This window comes from Coturnix japonica, chromosome 1, assembly GCF_001577835.2.
Source record: "Coturnix japonica isolate 7356 chromosome 1, Coturnix japonica 2.1, whole genome shotgun sequence".
In the NCBI taxonomy this organism is placed as follows: Eukaryota; Metazoa; Chordata; class Aves; order Galliformes; family Phasianidae; genus Coturnix; species Coturnix japonica.
In genome coordinates, this window is record NC_029516.1 from 50,804,256 (window position 1) to 50,824,537 (window position 20,282).

The window sequence follows — 20,282 nt, forward strand, 5'->3', positions numbered from 1 at the left end:
AGAAGCAGTGGAAGGGCATAAAATGAGGAAATGTGGAGCCTTGTAGCCAAATCCAGTGTCTTATGTTCCAGCTGGATGGCTCTTTCCTCTCAGGGCAGTGGCACGAGGAGATGATCTCCATTCCTCAAAACCACTGATAGACTGTTTTGTTATGTTATCCCCATGGCCAACATGTGGAGCAGTATCGTAGTTCTGAGCTACATTTTCCTGTTCTCAACGGTATACCAGATGAGTCTGCATTAGAGAATAATTCTGTCTTATCTCACATGCTTTCTCATGCTCCCTACCACACCACAAGCAACTGAGAGTGTGGAAAAGCAGTTACCCTTTGGGCATCTAATTGTGAAACATATGGGTTGATTTGCCCTGCGTAGTTACGTTTAAGTAGTAGAGTGTAGAACTACAACATGAAACACCAATTCTGCTACATCTAAGATTTTCTTCTGTGCAGGAAAGCACCAACTCAAAAGTTATTTTGTGTTAAAGACACCCTAGTTAGTTTGTGAAACAAATTTTAACATACATTTTTCTCTTCACCACCACCCTTCCTCCTCCCTCCCATTCCAACCTAAGATTTACCTGAAAATTATTGACTCTAGAGGAAACTCTATCCCGTAAATAAAGCCCCAAGTAACACACTGTGTCAAATATGATGATTTTTAACCTCTGTTCTGCAATGAAATGGCTTGAAAATGAGGAAGAAAAGTAGGTTTGGGCTGCGCCAAGGTCTTGCTGAGTCTAAATGCTTCTTGCCTGTAGTCCTGTAAAGAGAAAACATTGATTTTTCAGAATATGCTATTCTAGAGTCATGACTCACACAGTCTGTAACTAACATCCATCACTGTTGAGAGTCTTTAGCATTTTTTAGGACTTATAGTAGTTGTAGCAGTTGTTAAATAGATTAAAAACGATCTCTGTCTTACAGATAAGGTAGGCAGGCATATGTACTTCCTTGTAGTTACCATTCTTACTTTTGGTCACCAAATAAATAAACCATGGAAGATCTTACGTGGATGCTAACTTACTTCTGTTTATTTATAAAGCTGAAAACAAAGGATTCAACTTCACTATATAACTGGTTCTGTATTAAAGACAAGTTTTAAAACAATGTATTATAACTGTGTTTGTAAATGACTTTAATACATTTGAGGTGCTGACTCATTAACACAGCACAGAAGTCTGTGAGAAATGTGGATGTTTCATTCCCTTAAGAAACAGATCAGTTCAGTTGTAGGTAAACTAGTTAGCCTTTGCAGGAGTTTGGGAACTTCACTGTAAGAGTTAAGCCTTAAGGAATATTAAGGTATTTTCCACCATGCATCCAAAACCATTTTGGTACCAGTTTTGTCAAGAGAAATGTTGGCATAGACCTTTTGCTTTGTAACACCCACCACTAGGGTAGTGTAGAAAGCCTATTGTGTACAAGTTTTTGTATGTTAGACTTCATTTCTTCATCTCATAAGGTAGAAAGTAATGTTGACATTTTCCTCTAATTTTCTGTAACAACGGTGAGAACACATGAGGTACTTTGAAAATAGTATGAGTCCATACATGTCCATCTCCGCACCAATTAAAACCATTCAGTAATCCAGTAATGACTTAACCGTCTGCTTATGGGCGGCAGCGTGAAATACTAAGACATGCAGTTCGTATTGTATCTTCAAATAGAAAAGGAAAACAAGGGGAGGAAAAGAAAATTAAAAACCCAAACAAACAGAAAACAAGCAAACCACCCAAGGCAACAACAAAAATGGAAAATATTTGAAGAGAAGGAATGGATACCACAGAGTCAACAGTGAACCCATTCTCCTGCTTCTGTGAAGTATATTTATGGAAGAAGGTGGAATAGCGGTTGATGAGCTGATCACGGGGATGTAGAGCTTAGCTTAGGCTTTCCAAAGAAAATAGGGCAGATGCTCTTTAAGGATGAGACAGCACTTGGGTGCTTTGTTTAGTTACTTACATCTTCTCTCAAAAATGTATGTTTAGTCTGACATTTCCCCTGCTGCTGTCATCCCAAAAGTCTGTGTTTTCTTTCTTTGGAAAATTTCATAACTGTCCTATATGCTGTTACAGAAGTTTGTCTGATTGCCCTGGGGGTAGCAGTGTTCAAAAATAGGACTTTTTCTACCCAAGAGATGTTTCAGATGCTTTCAGACTTTGGTAACTTGATGATTAAATCATCAGAATTGATATGTTAGCTATCTTTAATCAGGTATGTGTCTTTTGGAATATGTCCTGGATGTTGAATACACCTAGATATACCTATACAGCAGAACTTGGTTAGGTTCAAAAAAACTACCAGTAAGGTATGAAGCTCTGGATTGCTTGGAACATTCTGTTGCTTTGCAAGTTAAGCGAGAGTATGTGGGATAAATGCAGACACTAAGAAATGAGAGAACAAATGCTGACGTTTTCTGGAGAGTATAGAATTTAGGACAAGTATTCCCCAGTATATTTTCCTTTAACCACAGGCTTCAAATTTGAGTCTTTTCCATTTGCAGCACTTCGTCTTCTTGGAGAAAAGAAAAAAGAAATTTAACTGAGAATGTGGTTATTATCTAAATATATCCTGCGATCCGGTAATTATGAAAATCTGCAATAAATTGCAACAGAAGAGAGAGCGGTTAGCTCAGTAGTTGAAAGAAGATATCCATTTGGAAGCTATCTTTTAAAACTGATCACAGTTGGAATGGGAAACTGAAAACAGTATTCCAGACGTTTTTATTTTATATGATAAAATTTCTAGTTCCTGGTTATTTTGTTCTTTAATGATGAAAACATTTTCTGGGATCCAAACTGGGATTGGGAGAGCAGATTTGGAAAAAAAAAGGAAATAACAGAAAGGACAAGGTAGGCATGATTTGTATTGATAGGCTCCTCAAGTGCTGTCAGATGGAAGCGTCCCTGGTTCAGTGTTGTGTTATGTGCACACTGGGAACCACCGTGTCTGATGCTTCCTGCTGAGATGAGGGATTCCAGAGGGCTGCTAGGAATGAGTGGTGAGAGATGGATGCCATGGTGAATAAGCTCTCTGAAGTCTTGTTATAAAGTATCTGTCTTTCTTAACATAAAAGTGATTGCTGTTTGGCTTATTTTTGGATGATCAATTCTTAGATGTTAACTTCTAATGAACTTTATGGTACAAAGAATGTATTTCACATTAAAAATGAGGAAAAGTCGGAGCCAAAGTCAAGGTGATTTTAGCATAGAATGTGGCCTTTCTCTCCCATCCTATTTCTCCCAGCCAGTTCCTGGGTGTGCTTTATCCTAGGTGGCCCTTTGAGGTAACATGCCTTTAATAGCTATCAGGACAAAATTTACGCCTGCAAAGTGATGTTATCTTTAGCTAGATTATCCTTCAGGGCTCTTCAGCCTTCCCACACTCAGCTTCTTTCAAGAAATAGAAACAAGGCCATGCAACAAGTGGTAGAGCTGATCAAAACACTTGGAGAGAGCTCAGGTGTCCCAGATGTTCCAAGAAGGGAAAACGATAGGTAATACATCGCTGATTTGCCAATATTCCTGGATGATGGACTCACACCCATAATTAACTAAAGAATAAAAGCCCAACTCTGTTCCTTGTTTGAGCAGAAGTAAAAAACTAAGCTGTGCAGGTGATAGGATTCTGTACCAGAAGAGATGCGTTAAGAAGAGTGAAGCTTAGCAGTTGTTCACTGGGTCTTAGATTAGGTGACCTAATAACCTCCTTTCCCCTGTTCCTTTTCTCCTCCCACTGTCTGCAACTCTGGACTCTTTCCAGGAGTCCAGAAATACATTCCTGGATTGTTCTATACTCCTGCTGTAGTGAGGACAGCTTTTCTGTATTGAATTGTCTCTTGAGCTTTAAACTTCCATTACACAATAACACAGCTTCATGCATCTACCTATGAAGAACACCACGTATTTCTCAGGCATAATTTGGTGGTATTGAAGTTGCAGGTGAATTCTGACTTGCTTTCAAGACAAAAGTAAAGATGACCTGGAAATAAAACTGATTGATTATACTCCTGTCTGCTGGCTTCTACTGGAAGTGAAGAAAGGAAAGATTGATCAAATCCACAGCTGTTTTGCTCCTGCTTTGCCACTGTTGTAGGAAGCAACCTTTTGACAGTGTCTGTTTTGGCAGCTCTTAGAGCCTATTTTAATCACACTCTGTGGGAGCAGGTGGAAAATGCTGCAGCCTCAATAAGATAGATTTCATTCTGTAGTCAGTCCAGTTCACTTTTGTAATTATGAAGAGAATGGGTCCCATGTTTTCTGACAGTATCTGAGATATGAAGAAGTTAATTGTGGCTGGAAGTTGTAGAATGCGTGGAAGAGGCCTTTTATCCTTATATCCTCACTTTTGTTTCTAGAGTATCTGTTTCGGAGTTCCTTGAATATTTTATCTGACAGTTTTTCCTGCACATGGTAGTGGTTTTGAGGTCCTGGTTCTGTAATAACTCTGTTGGGTATCTCTGCATTAGAGGGTATTTAAGTCAAACAACTTTTTTTTCTACTTACATTAATCTCCCTGTTTCTCTGTTTAGTCCCCCAGTTTGCTAGGAAGAATTGCTTCAGTGACAGTATGGAGACTGAGATTTGAAGCAGTATTAGAGGTCCCAGACATATTTTTTTAGACAATTAAGTTACTTATTACTTAGTATTAAGAGTTGGTGATTGTGCATTACAGACAAATTTCAGTTGTGTTGTCTTCAGGTTTGAGCTCATTTTCAATCCTGTGCACGGCCATTGGATAACTTACTTGTGGATTTCTGGCTATGTCTCTAAAGAAGTCAGTTGCACAATTAAATGAGATGTCTTAATTGACTTACCGTTTCTGTATGTATAGCATCCAACAGCATGCCTCAGTACTAAGCATTCTGTTTTAGAGCACACTGTGCTGAGCACTGTGAGCATCTCATAGGAGGTCCCTTTACTCAACCTGCTCATGCGAACCACATAATCACGACCCTTGGTATCTGGTGTGTTTTAACCCCTTTCTTATTTCAAAGTCTTTTGTCTTGACTTAAAGTGAAGCTGAGAGGAAAGTGTTAGAGTTGGGCGTTCTGGATTCTGTTTCTGGCACTGCCACTAATCTGTTGTGAGACTGACTTGCTGGTATTTAATCTATGTGCCCAGACTTGTGTGGTGCCTATATGGTACTTATCTACTTCCAAAATTGGTTTGTTTTAATACGCTAAGACTTGTAACGCATTCTGAGGCCCTAAGATGAGAAGTGGAGCTGAAGAAAAGAAAAGAGCTAGTTAATGGAATAGAAGAGGGCCAGGGTGAAACTTCTGAGAAAAAAATGAAACTCAATCTGACATTAAAAACCCATGGAAAATGACATGCCAAAAATGCTCTTAGAGCTCATTTGTGTTCTTCTGTATACCTCATTGATAGTGTTTGTTGGACTGCAAGCAAAGTTCAGAAACCTTATCCTCCAAGATCTTTCATACAAATTAGTGGCATTGGAATTTGAGAACATTCAGCGTTTCTGACTGTGTTCACTGCATTTCTTCGAACTGCTACAGAAGAGTTCCCATTTTCCATCTCTGTGTTTTGTTGTGATATGCAGTTGTATCCATAGCAGTTGTTTTATCTGACATAGCTGTGTTCTCAAACAACTCTGTGGAGATAGCAGGAATCTAAGAGTTTGGAAAAGAGGATTGAATACAAACAGATAGTATTTCAGATTATAAAAATACAAGATATGTGAAGTCCAGAACGGAGGTTTATTTCTGAGAAATGTATAAATTCATTCCCTCTGTTATATGTCTGTCTTGGTAGATTCTTTTGAGTTGCTGCTCCTCCCCAAGGCTCCATCTGAGCCTGTGCAAAATGCTGGCTCCACACTTGACATTTACCGTAGAGAGCTTGCAGTCTTGCCAGGTTTGACTAAGAAAAGGAAGTGCAGAGGTACTGCATGAGTCATGAACAATAAATTGGAGGAAAATAACAGAGAAGTGCATTGGGCAAGGCAGGTAGTTTCCCTTTGGGGAAAAAGTCGTTGTTCTCAAATCCCCAATTTTGTCCTGTGTGTGTTTGTCCCATGTTAGGGAGTAACCCTGGCAAGATTTCATCTGGTTCACAAATTTATCTGTAGCTTTCATAGGACAAAGAACTACTAAGGAAAAAAGAAAGAAATGGGATCCTCTCCCAGCAGGAGATTCTTGAACCTTACAATAGTCCCCAAAGCTGCTGAAATCAAGTCAGAGGAAAGGATGCATTAAGACTCCAGGAGCAGTTTGGTGTAGGAATGTTATCTCTGATGGCACCATTTTCTGTACAGGATGCAGGCAGTGTCAGGGCTGAGATAAATAAAGGATTCTGGCAGCTTTCATGCAACAGCAACAGCTACATGGCCTGTCCTGTTAGGGAAAACAGTTCCCTTTGGATGATCTATGTAACATTCATGGCCCATTGCTCTTCCAAAATAAAGGTCTGGATTTTAAAATGTGTCCTATTTTGGATGTTGTTTGTGAATTTTCAGCTGATCTGTTGGTTGCATCAGAAGCTGTTCTTGGCTTTCAGGTGTCTCCCCTCCCTGCCCAGTAATACAGAGTTTTTTTTCTGGCATATGCAGCTTCATCATCTCCTTTTCTCTCAGTTGTGACCAGTTTCAGTCATTTGGCTCTGGGCCCTGATGCTCTGACAAGGTGGAATGTCAGATAACGAATGATGAATGTATTCTGCAGCTGTTTCCCACTGGCAGGCAGCAAACAAGTCTGCAAATACAACATGATGTTTGAGAGAAGCCTTTCTCCTCTGGAGCAACCCTTAGAATCATAGAATCACAGAATCATTAAGACTGGAAAAGACTTCAAAGATCATTTAGTCCAACTGTCCACTTGCCACCAATATGGCCCAATAAATCGTGTCCCTTAGTGAAGTATCTATCTTTTCCTTATGCACCTCCAGGCACGGTGACTCCACCACCTCCCTTAGCCACCCAGTCCAATACCCCACCACTCTTTCTGAGAAGAAATTCTTCCCAATATCCCACCCACTGCACGCAGCATCATATACGTTTGGAAAAAGTGAGGGTGGGGCAGCTTCAGATTTCTTTGTGCCAGTTTAATTTTCTTTTGCGGCTTTAAATGAATGATGAACTCTTTAGCATAACATGGACAAATTGTTCATCTTCTTGCAATGTTAAGTATACCTATAACTCTTACCTTTGTCCCTTAGGTAGGTTTGTGAACCATAATGCTTTTCCCTTTGGTGGCTGATGGCTTCATGGTATAGGCAGGTGGCTGTCAGCATTTCTTCTATTTACATTGGGTAACAATGACAGCAGCTTTGCAATTAGTCAGGTTAGCCTCTATGGCACCTTTTAGAAACAAAACCAAGTCTTGTACACAAAGCGTGTCTATTTAGGCCAAGGTTTTAGAAATCCCTTGCTGAAGTTAGTTGACATCCTAGTGGACATCCTGGTTTGAGTACACTCTTTTGCCTTAAAGTGTATGTAGATTTCTCTTTTTTTATTTCTTCTTCCATCATTCCATTTTTTTCTAACGTAGTTTTATTGATTGGTTTGCTCATACTTACACTTTGTACTGTGAGGTAATTGGTTTGATGCTGTTTGTACAGTTTATAGTGGTACTGTGAGTCTTCGTGATTAGAAGGCTGGTGATCCTTTGTTTTTATTGAATAACATGCCTAGAAGTTTAAACACCCCAGTGCAAAGCATATAAAGAGATATCAGCTTGATTTTCAGTCCTCTTTTGCCTCAGTGTTATTGCTGCTAATCTTTCTCCCCAACCCAGATACTGTATCAATGAAATGAGCGTCTCATATATACAGATGTTCCATTCATATAGTTTAATCATATGGAATGATTTTTTAGTATTTCTTGTTTCCAACTTTGAAAAGGCTGACAAGAAAAAAAAGGTTAAGATAGAAAATCAGAGGAGTGAGAGAACATCAGATGGTGGAAAAGTTATCTTTGTTTTTGTTTGCTTTTATCACTTCTTTCACTGGTGCATGTCGCAGCTATGTTGGGGGCTGCATCGGAAGAGAACAAGTTAAAGGCAGCTTGTGAAAGGATATTCCTATGGAAACAGCTGAGCCCAGTTGAGTGCTGTATTATGTATAAAGACTTCCAAGTAGAAAAGCTCTCATTTTTTGCTGATTTTGTGAATTCTTTAGTTGTTTTCTCTCACCTCGATGCTCTTCCATTACCCAGAGTCCTTGGTTTTCCCCTGTCAGCCAGAACTGGCAGAGCAGTATTCCAGGTCATTTCTCCCATTACTGTGAACTCAGGGCTGGAGAATGTAACACAGATTATAAAAATAGATTTGGCTGAGGTGGTATCACCATGTAGAGAGAATGAAATGAAGCATGAATCCCAGCTGAGGAGACAGATCAGTTCCACTAAACTTTGAAAGCACTAATACAACATAAGGCTTAGCAGCAGGAAACGATGGAGACCGCAGTCTCCCTGGAAATAGATGGTGATGCTCCCGCCTTCCACCTGAGCAAGCAGCTGGGGTTCACACCGTAAAGAAGCTCAGTAGTTACAGCCCAGGGGCACAGCAGCCACTTGCCCACATTACAGAAGGGTTTGGTGGCACCAAGTAAGAGAACAAGATTGTCCTGACAGTTGTCTTCATGAGATTTTATCTTTCCGGAGAAGGACTGACGGATTAATGCCTCTAGTTATGGCAAGGCTTATGTAGTCTTTAGTGTGAGAGGCTAACGTGTTCCTGGGTGATTGCCCTGAAAAAGGGCTGTAATAGGAATAAACCGAGAAACTGCAAAAAATGGAGAGAAAAAACAAAAGTTCTCTTGGGGGTCAAAAAGAGGGAAGGTAAAGTAAATGCTAAGAAAGCTCAAGCTGGGTTAGGTTGTGCAAAGGTAAGGAAGGAGAGCATTCTCTAGTCTAATGAGATGGGAAAACAGAATTAGGTCCGCAGACAAGGAGTCTGACATTGAGTGCAGTCTTAGATACAGCCAGGAGAGCAAGTGAATAGAAAAGGAGAAAAGGAGATCTGAACAGGTACACGTCAGTTAATGTAAACAGTAGATAAAACTTCTTCTTTGAGTGAGTAAATAAAGACTTCAAATTCTGCAATGAAGTCCTTTGAGCTCATGAAGGTAAGTGGTATAAAATGCAACATGGATTCACCAAAACCACACCTAACTACCCTGACAGCTCTCACTGATGAAGTAATCAAGCCTCCAGCAGAAAATGCAGCACATCCAAAGACTGGACTTAGTAACGTACCTGAAAGTGACCATGTGGAAATAAGCTGGATAAAATGAGGGAGAAGTGGATAAAGTGTCAAGTAGTAGAGGAGCTGGCTCAAATGGGAGTTCAGCAATTTTATTCAAAAAGGAAGTAGTAGAGTTGGGTAACACCTACAGACTGTGGATCTGGGGACTGATCTTTGCAATGCTTTTGCTAAGAATATTGACCAACAAGGAGAAATCTGCTAATGAAGCTCGCTGCTGAGGCAACATTTCCAGCTTTCATCAGTGCAGAGGTGGAGAGGCATGTCATACACTGAGAACTGCAAAATGATGCGGACTATAATATTAAAAATAGACATGTAATACTAGAAAGTACCAGGTCATGCACGCACCAAGAAAGTGTTGACAATTTTAGCTGCCAGCAAGGTGCTTATCGTTTGAAAGCAGAGAAGGAGAAAGATCTGAGTATCAGTCAATAAATAAAGCTCCCAGTATTATGTGACATATAAATAGGCAAATGTGTTCTCAGGGTGTATCAGACGAGAGATTTCTGGCAGGGTTGTATGTTAACGCTGATAATACCTCATCTGGAAAGCTGTGCATAATTCATATCATGCAGGTTTTGGAAAGATTAATCCAAACAGGGACAGGTGTGGAGACCTGGGGGATGATCAGTGCACTGAAGAGCTTATCTCATGAGAGGAAGGCTTGGTTTGTTTAGTGTAGCAAAACAGAACCTAGGAAAGATCAGGCTCTGTAAATGGTAAGCTGGGTAAACAGTGGCTCCCTGTTAAAATACTAAGATTTAAAGAAGAGATGGATGAGTGTAGGTTAGAGTTTAATTAACTGAGCATCACAGTGAACAAAGCTTCTGTGTACTTTTCTCCAGCTGTCTGGCTCATGTGTGCTTACAGTCCTCTGGTTTTCCTGATGCTGGGGTTGTGAACATCTCACCTTGATTTTTTGCTGTGGTTCATTTCATAGCAAACTCTCATGAAAAAATAAATGGATTCATGTCTAAATAAAAGTTTGAAATACCAGTGCAAGCAGGTCTTTTCATTCCCTCCTTCCCCCTCTCCTTCAAGTATTTGTCATATTTTCTCGCTTTCTATAGCTCTACCTGGCTTGACTGGTAGCTGTTTTAACATTATGCAGCAGGCTTGCCCCATAGCATTCCTACCTTGTCTCAGAGAACATGTCCAGCCTGCGGCCAGACAGTGCAGACTCCATTGCATCTCTAGGTTCTCACAGCTAAATCATCTCTCAACTAGGACATGTTAAGTTCTTTTTAGCATCTGTTATCCCAAAACACTCAGATTCCCTTTTGCAGTCTGGCTCCCAGCAGGTTCTGCCAGTAGTGGCGAACAGGATAATGACGTAAGGTATTCTCTTGCTTTCTTTACCTCCCTCTGCCTCGTACCCTATTTCTCCCAATTGCTCAATTTCCTCAGAAACTGCAGTTCTGACTGTTGCATTTATTGTTCATTCACTGACTTATTCTTTAGGTCCTAATGTCAATGGGCTGGAAGAGCCCAGCCTTGCTAAGCGGTTACGTGGCACACCTGAGCGAATTGAGCTGGAGAATTACCGACTGTCATTGCAGCGGGAAGAGGAACTGGAAGAAGTTCCTGAAGAGACACTAGCAGAGCATAACCTGAGCAGTGTGTTGGACAAAGGAGCAGAGGAGGATGTGCCCAGCAGGTCAGTACACTTGTCCATGAGCTTTTGATATCCATCTCAACAATTGCCTGTTGCTCACTCGGTTATTGAGGTATTGAGTATTATTTTTAACACACTGTTGACCAGGTTGCTTTTCCTAAAGTTCCTGAAAACATTCCACGTGTGCATGTCGTTATTTTATGCTGTAATTTCTTCTCAGTAGCTTTCTGCCATTCTTAGAAGGTAACTGTGGTACCACAGAGACGTGAAGTTCAGTCCTAAGTTGGAAAAGAATTTCAGAATGTATTCATTCATTTATTTAGACAAATGATTCTTTTGAGAAAACAGAACATGGATTCAAATGGAAGAGCGTTCCAAAATTATCTTTTTTTTTCTTTTTTTTTTCTTCTTTCTTTTTTACATCACAATACAACAGCGTTTTTAGCTAAAAAACTCAAGCTTGGTGCATACGTAATCCTGACAGAGCGCTGATGCAAAGCCTAGAGATCTTAGTTACGAAGAGGTGCTTACGGCTATTAAAAAGTTTGTTACACCTTCACAAGTGGTGTGAAAATATCCAAGTATTTGCAGGGATAACTGATGGAAATAGTTGTTGCAGGAGGCACTGAGAGAATATCTGATGAAGAATATCTTGCACTTTTTTTTAAATTCTAAGTCTCTTGTCAGGGCTTTTGAATCACTGTAACAATAACAGCCTTACATTTTCAGCTTTCATTCTGTCCATCAGTCTTCTTGAAATAAACTCAGACAGTGCAGTTACTGGTTTCCTAAGGCTTAGATACTAGAAACGTATTCTAAGCATACATTGTCAAAACAAAAAGAAAAGTTGCATTTATGCATGTGAAATTGAATCAGTGTGGTAAAGAATGCAGATATGTGCATTAGAATGCGTATAGGGAGTAAGAAATATAAATTTGAGGAGGAAGCATCTAAAAACAGGCAACTGCTAATAGCCTGAGCTCTGCCAGTCTAGACAGAGAGCGTGTAGATTTGGACTCATGAAGGTATAGCTTAATAGAATTGTTTAGGTACTGCTGATAATTTGTATAGCAGTTTTCTCCAAAGCCTAAGTAATACTTTACAATTAATTTCTTTACATATTCTTTTCTTTGGGAGATGCTATTTTGACATATTTTACACAATTGAGAACTTTGGTCTGGTTGAGTAATCATGAGAGAATTTAAAGGCAGATGCAAACTCTGTTTGCCTTATTGATCCCTCCTTTAGCTCCCAAATCAGGCCTAGAAATTATATCAGTGGGACAGTTTAGGCATTAGTAATATTGTGGGGTTTGTGGTCCATTGTGTTCACAGATCTAAACCAAAATTCAGTAGTATGGAGCCCTATTATTATTTTTCACGATTCCAGTAAATCAGGACTTGGTGGTTGTGTTCAGCAAATGGCAGATTTCCAAAGGAGAAGAATTAGTTAAAAAAGTGGAACTGATCATTGGAGAATGTTCTAGCTCACCAAGATGCAGTAGCTCTCTGTTGTGTTTCTACTTGGCTGTATCAACTGCCTGGTATTTCACAGAAGGAAGGGAAGGAAAAAGAAGTCTCAGCACTTTTTCAACAACCAAAGGAAGAAACAGTGATTCCTGCAGCAAGCGAACCATAGCCCTGATTTGATCATTGTCATTGTCTGTGCAGAGCCGCAGGGTTCAGAGCAGGCTTAGGAAATGCAGGACTTTTTGTTCCTTCCGTGTCTTAAGGAGTAAGGGATTGAGCTTCAAGGTTCACCTGGATATGAACTCCAAATCAGAGACAGTGCCATTGGGTGTGCAGCTTCCCTACACGTGTACACACACATGCTCATGAGCATACACACTGCAGAGAAGATTACAGAACATTGTATTCTAAGGGCATTTTTTCAATGCAGAGTTAATGTTTTATCAACTCCTCAAGAGACCAAAATTGTCTAAGCAACCACGCTCTGACTATGCAGCATTTGAGAAAACTCTTTACATGCCTTACTCATTGTCTTAAGCTTGCAGTAATGCGCCATAAGTCATCTGCTCTTGTGGTGTGATCCACTGTCACGGTGACCTTTCGAAGGAGCGTGACAGGACAGTGCATGTGGTGTTGGCCTGTGTCACAGAATCAGGTTGGAAGGGATCTCAAAGCCCACCCAGCCCCAACCCCCTGCCATGGGCAGGGCTGCCACCCAGCAGCTCAGCTGCCCAGGACTCCATCCAGCCTGGCCCTGAACACTCCAGGGATGGGGCACCCACAGCTTCTCTGAGCAGCTGTGCCAGTGCCTCACTGCCCTCTGAGTGAGGAAAGGAGTATGGTAAAGGAATGGAAGAGGTTCACTTCCACAGTTCAAGTTCCTTTCCACTGCACTGCATCTGTATAGGTGCATCTCTTCGAAGGGCTATGCACCTGGTTATAGAATTCCATAAAGTAGCCANAAAAAAGAAGTGTCACCTGTTGAATTATTTCTTGTGGCACATAATCAGCAAGCTGAAAGGAATGCCCATTATACCAGGCCATCCCACTGCTCTTTCAGATTCTCATTTCTCAGTATTCAAAGGTCAAACAAAAAGTAGGTTATAAATAAAAGCCAAGGAAGGTAAAGTGAGCTGTGTGGTAAAGAATGCATGTCGTCAATATTACATGAGATAAGCAGGCTGGTTGAAGAGCTTGTCCCACTCAGCAGTCATGGTAACAGTTGCAGCAGCAGTAAACCTCGCTGACAGCCTATGAACAAGCCAACATGCAGCACCTGTCAGGTTTATTTCCATACTAAAGGGCAGGAAAGTGTGCTGCTAATCGGGGAGCAGGGAGGATGGAAACATCACTTATCTCTGTGAGCATACCTGTGTAAAGCTGTTGGAATATGCTCCATTCTCCTGGAATATACATGGAGTCCATGGCATGCAGCTGTGTTTAGAATGAGAAAAAAGAGCCCATTAAAAATAAGTATGAATAAGAAAATGTTATGTGTAGGGAAAGGAATTACAGAAGCAGTACAAGTTATATTTTCTAGACCTGAATGCAAATTTTACTTCCATAAGGAACCAGCAGCAGCAGAATGCTGCTCCCAAGGGATTCACCTAAATTTTAGCCATAGTAGCTTTGTCCTTTGAATGAAGTGAATTTGAGCCAATTAAGATTTATATGGGAAACATCCAACTGCTGCTCTAGTAAAAATAATTCTTTTCTAACAATGTTCTATTAAGGAAAGATAAAGGAAGAATACTTTATCACCATGTAGATTCATTCTCTGAGGGCAATATGGTTTACATTTGTTTTCCATTGACATGCGACCATCTTCCCAGTATCTCTAGGGAGTCCGGCATGTAGGAATGAGCTAGATGCAGTGTCACTGTATAGATGACAGTTCTATAGACAATTTCTTGTCCCTGCTGCCTATACAGAAGAACTGCTAGAATCAAAGAGAGATGCCTACTAAAGAGCACTAATGGTTTATTGTTTTGCATGTTTTAGACTTCACTGTGAGAATAATGAGCTCATCGTTGTAATTATCCTTATACTGCTTCCTATGGTTTCTTGTCCTGTACTCTGTACTTAATTGGATACATATGGTAATTCTGTTTCCCTCTGCAAATTTGTGTGTGACACTGAGCTGAGTGGTGCAGTTGACATGCTAGAGGGAAGAGATGCCATCCAGAGAGACCTGGACAGGCTTGACAGATGGACCCAGGATAGCTGGGGAGAGCATGTAGTGACAGAATGAGGGGAAATCATTTCAGACTGGAAGAGGGTAGATTTGAACTAGATATTAGGAACAAATTCTTCACTGTGAGGCTGGTGAGACACTGGAACAGGCTGCACAATGAGGCTGTGGATGTCCCCTCCATGGAGACATTCAGGGCCAGGCTGGATGGGGCTTTGAGCAACCTGGTCTAGAGAGAGGTAGCCTGTAGCAAGGGGAGGTTGGAACTAAATGATTGAACAGTCCCTTCCAACCCAAACCATTCTATGATTCTGTTCAGAAAAGTGAGGAAGGTTGGATTTTTTCTCCAGCTTTCCTTAGCTCTCACATGCTGTATCCTTTGGCACCTGATAGTTGTGTTGTGTATTCTTCATAAAGTCTTCTGTAGTTGTCCCCAGCAAGTGCCAAAAACATCTTGGCTATCCAAAACGCTTGCAGAAGCTGCCACTATCAAAAGATGTGACCTTCTACATTATGATACTGCCAAGCACTCTTGCACCAGTTTATCCAAAGCAATGTGGTATTAGGAAGGTCACTTCTCTCCACTGTGTGATCACGCACTGTAATAATGAATACTGCACAAATATTTGGGCATGGCTTCACGAGCACTTTAATGTCACCTTGTTTAGAAGGACCATACTGCAGGCCACACGTGGTGCTGTCACTGAAAATGCCCGTGAAATATTGAAAGCAGAAAACTAGTATTATTGTTTCCATTGTGTGTATCAGACTTTTATGTATTTAAATGGCTTGTATGACTTGTCAGTGATCCAGGGCTGATCTGGAAAACATTTACTAGTGGTTTATTTATTTATTTATTTGTTTGTTTGTTTATTAAACCTTTACAGTAGTTCAGAGTCTGAGATGGAGGAGGAAGATGAAGATGAAGATGATGAACTGCTGCTGCCTCAGCAACCCCCTTCAGACTTGGGAGGTGTCCCATGGAAAGAGGCTGTGCGCATCCATGCCTTATTGAAGGGGAAGAGTGAAGAAGAGATTGAGGCTGAGGAAAATCATGAGTATGATGACAAAGAAGAAGATGAGGAAGAGGAGGACGATGAGGAGTATGAAGAGGAGTCTAGCGAAGGTTAGACACATTGATTTGTCCTTTTTTTTCCACTAGGCAACAGGGAAGACAGGGCTGAGTACTTCTTGTTCTGCAAAACAAGCCTTGGAAAACTTTCTTTCTCCTTTCACTTTTTTATTACTTTGGTTTTTGAGGGAGTTGCTGTCAAAGGAAGCTTTAAACTGGCCATTCTGGATACAGAAAGAACTTAACCCCATGGAGTGCTTGCAGTGCTAGTACCAGCGAGTATGCTGTCCATACACCATGCCAACATGTGCAACTCAAAGCTTTGTGACAATGTATTGTTTTATCGTTATTTATTATTTTTATTGGGAATTGGAATTGAATGGGTTCTTTGTTCCTTGATGGCAAGAACTGGAAGCACTGTGACGGCAGTGTTGTCGGTGCTGTGGGGTGCTTCACTCAAGGGGTAGTGCCCTAGCTGACAGCAGAACATCCCAGAAGAATCTGCTTTTAGCTCTCCTTTGTTAAAGGACAACCTTGAGAAGTTCAGAGAGCTCAGAGGATTCTTGTTTTCACTCTGAAGGATTTCTGTGGAAAATCTTAGGGAAAGACTCTCTCCCCTGTGTGTTTGTCTCAGTCATCAAAATGCAGTTTGTGCTAAGAACAGACATGTTCAGCATTTCACCACCATTCCAGTTTTCTCACTGATTTTGTCTTTGTCTTTATACTTCCATTTCCCTTCTGTGAAGACTGGTAGACTCCAAAGAGCTTCTTCACAAAGGGCTTTGGCTACTTACTGCAACACTGGTCCTGTTATTTTAGGTCTTAGTGGTCGTTTTGCTCATCAGGTCAGCAGGTTGCTTGCCTGTGTTTTAAACGTAGCAGCTGTGAAAGTCAGAACTGCTTTTTTAATGCGGTAACATGCATGTTTAGTGTCCGCTAAATCTTGGTGAGCTCAGACAAATGGGTTTGCTTTTTTGAGCAGTTTTCCTGCTACACACAGTAGGAATAAGGGGTCTCGGTGGATTTCCAGTCAGTCTTTCTTTCTGATGCTGTCCTTTCTCTTTCTTTCCTTCTTTCTCTTTCTCTCTCTCCATTGCTTATGTGTGTACACACATGTGTCTGATGTGATATGTGGATGTGTGGTTCCCTCTGCTGTAGAGGGGGAGTATTGCCCTTGGGAGAAAGAGCTGCAGCAAGGCCTCTGGCTTCAACGTCTCTCAGATGAAGAGGACACGGGTACATTTAAAGGTACCCATATGCTATTTCCACTTCCCCTAAGTATGGGGGAATGTTTTAAAGAGCAGGTCCCACATGAGAAGATTCTGTGTTTTACGTAATTACTTTACAAGCTTTCTAAATATTGATTTGATGGCAGTTGTTACCTTTATGTCCTGATTAAACTCTGTGCCCCAGTCCTGACATTGGCACTGGTTCTAGGTTAAAAATATAAAGTTGCCCAGTACTAGAGAGTATCCAGAAAGCCTGGGCAATTTGTGACTGTAACGTGCATGAACAATGACCCCCCACCTATTTAGGAGCTTCAGGTTTGGTCCATATACACACAGACATACTGCATGCCTATGCAATATGTCAGACACATGAGACACATCCAAAGTACTGTGATTGTGTGAGCAAACTTGCATTTTTTGTTATTGTCCTTTGTGAATAAGTGTTTGTGGGAGAGTCTATTGGGAAGCTAATCAAGTGATGGAAATCCCTCGGTTATTTCCATCATATAATGTGCGTAAGATGAACCTGACATTCCTATCTAACTAGTTGTGCTGTTTTCCATAATGCATTTTGTTGCAGTTTATTTCTGATGGTTGTTTTTTGTTTTTTTGAAGCACTTGGTCCTAATAGCTTGTTAATCCCTTAGTCCCTCAATGTGGTTCATTAGAGCCAGAATTCAAAAGAGGAGAACCCAAGTGCCTTACTGCAGGTAAGAGGGCATTACCCCATCAGCTAACTGCCTATTTTGCACCATATGGTTGTAACAGCTATAGCTTAGCTTCAGTTATGTTATGTTTTTTTTTCCCAAATTAACTTTTCTGGTTTAAGAATGAGAAGTATTAGTAAGATGGCTGAAGAGCATAAATGAAGATGTTGTAGCTGCTACTGTTCTCTAGACCTGGATTCCAAGGAGTTGATTAGTGAGTGGTTCCATTTAAAGTTAAGCATCCAGACTGCTTGCTTCTTAGAAGGTGCTGCAGTGGGCCTGGAGGGGAAAGCTGCCTTTCCATATGTAAGTGGAATTAGCATCCAGCTTCCTGTAGAACTTTTAGCAGGCAGTCTTGAAAGAGGGCTACACCGAGTGTCTCTTGGAATTCGCAAGCATTTAGATCTCAAGGAGGTTTCAGGTTTCCCTCTCAGCCAAGCAGCACTCCTGCACAGTTGGCCTTGCTGTTTCAACTGCTATTAATTTACTGGGATAGGTGAAAAGGACCTACATCCTAAGTGGGACAGGCCCAGGCCTCTCTTTGGAGGCTTGTGGGGGTAACTGAAAGTATATTATGCTAGTCTAAATCCCAGAGCAATCCATTTAAAACATAGAGATCACGTGGGACCTGCTCTTTTCTAGCCCTGCTGAGTGACTATATACTTCTCAGCCATTGCTGGCAAACCTAAACCGTTTAACACAAAATTTTGTTTGGCGATGCAAATGCTAACTCTACTCATCTTGGGGCCTGCATGTGAGTGCTTTGGTCTGCAGTGAGAAAAGCCCAGACCTCTGTCCCTGCAAGATGTCCCGTAGTTTGTGCTGGTTGATAAGAAAGCTCTCTGATGAGGTTACAGTCCTTGGCTAAACTGCTAATTCTGTTCTGCATTTGAGTTTGTGCATCTGACCCCTTTTCCTCTTTAATAACCAACAGGTAATTCTGTCCTTCCTGCAGTTCCTTCTGCCTGTTTCTTCTGCAGTTTTGATGCCAAATGTCACACACAGTCATTTCAGAAACGGAAGTCTCAAACACTGTGTCATTTCTGGGGAAAACATGGCTGGGAAAGAGGACCTTTGTTAAAACAAGACAGCAGGAAATGATGAGTGCAACTTGTAAACTCTGCTGATGTTTCTTGTTTCCTTCAAGCACTAGTCCACAACATAAAAACCTAATTGTTTTTGAGGCTTTGAACTGCTGAAACAGTGTAGGCCCTATGTAGGGGTAATCAGCTGTTTTCAAAATTGACTTACTGCTTATGAAGTAAGTGGCATTTTACTTTACAGAAAGGATCATTTGCTTCTGAAGACCACTACAGAAGACACTGAACACCTTGTTTCCTATAGAACAAGTTGGTTTTTTTATGAGTAAATAAAACCTGAACTGTAGTCCCATAAGCGACAGCAACAGAGGTAGGGTCTGTCAATACGATATGCAGCAGATTAGATGTTTCCAACACGGGTGTTCTGCAGCAGTTAAGCAGTTTGCTTATCAGTTGCTTCAGTAGTGTGCCCATTGTTCTCATTGACTATCCATATCTGAGTGTTGTGTAGGCAGATAATTGGGGAGTAATGCAATCTACTTTAAACAAATTCATTTCTGTAACAGGAAGTCCCTTCTGAGGAAGTGGAGACACTGTTAAGTCATAGTGAAAATACCGATATTCTTTTTAGAAAAAGAGTTGTACCCTTTGAACAAGCCTTTCAGTGCAAAGTAGCAGGATTGCACAATCTACTATTTTAAGTGTGCACGCACAGCCACACGCATGAGAGACTCTGAGACCCATCATGTAATTTAATTCACAGGGAGATACTATCCAGCATAAATAGGAGCACTTAACCTAATAGTAGGGCTTGAAAGAGCTTTTGTTTTGGTGCCTCAAGCTACAGTGCAGACTGTCCCTTAAAAGCAAGATGTCTTTGGCAATAATCATGAAGAATAGGCTGAAGGAGCTGGAAATTTCTGCTGCATTGGTATTTATGTATCTGTTGGACACCCAGGGAATGTCTTTCATTTCAGTGAAGCTGCTTGCAATAGACATAATCTGCAATGATGGTTTTGATAGCATCTCTTTGCCTCTAGAATGGCACTGTTGAGCTTTGGTGGGGAGTCTGAAGAGCTCTGTGTTAGTATATGTGTGCACACACAATGCTGAACTTTTTCTGTCTTGCAAACTGTCTTAGCCAGTAATACCTTCTTTTCTTTTTCTTATTTCCTTTCCTATGATGTGTTACCTTTCCTTTCCACTGTTGTCCCATCTCTTCCTCCCTGTCTTTCATTCCCCCCTGACTGCATCCCGGTATGCCATCCCCTCCTCCATCTGCTAGCTGGAAACCTTAGGCTGCAGCAGATTGTAAATCCGGTTGATCCTCTGGAGATTCTGGCAGATGTGCACTGGACACACATCCGTGAAAAAGAGGAGGAGGAAAAAATGGTCCCAGCCTCCAAGTCCTCCACCTCCAGAGGTAATCTTCCCTTGCCCTGCACCGTTAGTTCCTAGATCACAGCTGCAGCTGTTTAACCCTCTTGCTTCTGTGCCCTTCAAGAGCAGTGAACAGCAGGGACAGCTGTGATCCAAAGGAACTGCTTTCTGAAATTACACTTGGTTAAACTTTTTGCTTTTCAGGTCAGTGTGTACTTAAAATGAGTGCTTTCTCAGCCCTGTGTTGGTGTGACTTCTGACCTGTTCATGTGCCTGTTCTGACTCCATAGAATTCTTCCTCACTGTACAGAGTATTGGTAATCAGGTCCTGGTAACTCACTTCAGGGGTAGCAGT

General features: G+C 41.1%; 1 protein-coding gene across 10 annotated transcripts in view; it reads left to right on the forward strand.

The window, feature by feature from the left end:
- The window catches only part of MICAL3 (microtubule associated monooxygenase, calponin and LIM domain containing 3), a 165,777-nt gene that overhangs the window by 108,077 nt on the left and 37,418 nt on the right, over positions 1-20,282 (forward strand). For 7 of the 10 annotated variants that reach the window (XM_015864896.2, XM_032443641.1, XM_032443654.1 and 4 more), the window contains 5 exons: positions 10,686-10,881; positions 15,387-15,625; positions 16,730-16,819; positions 17,448-17,510; positions 19,833-19,970. In XM_015864896.2, coding sequence (XP_015720382.1) covers positions 10,686-10,881; positions 15,387-15,625; positions 16,730-16,819; positions 17,448-17,510; positions 19,833-19,970 — 726 coding nt within the window. The remainder of the gene's footprint in view (positions 1-10,685; positions 10,882-15,386; positions 15,626-16,729; positions 16,820-17,447; positions 17,511-19,832; positions 19,971-20,282) is intronic. The other 3 variants (XM_032443705.1, XM_032443715.1, XM_032443731.1) reach the window with 1 other exon arrangement.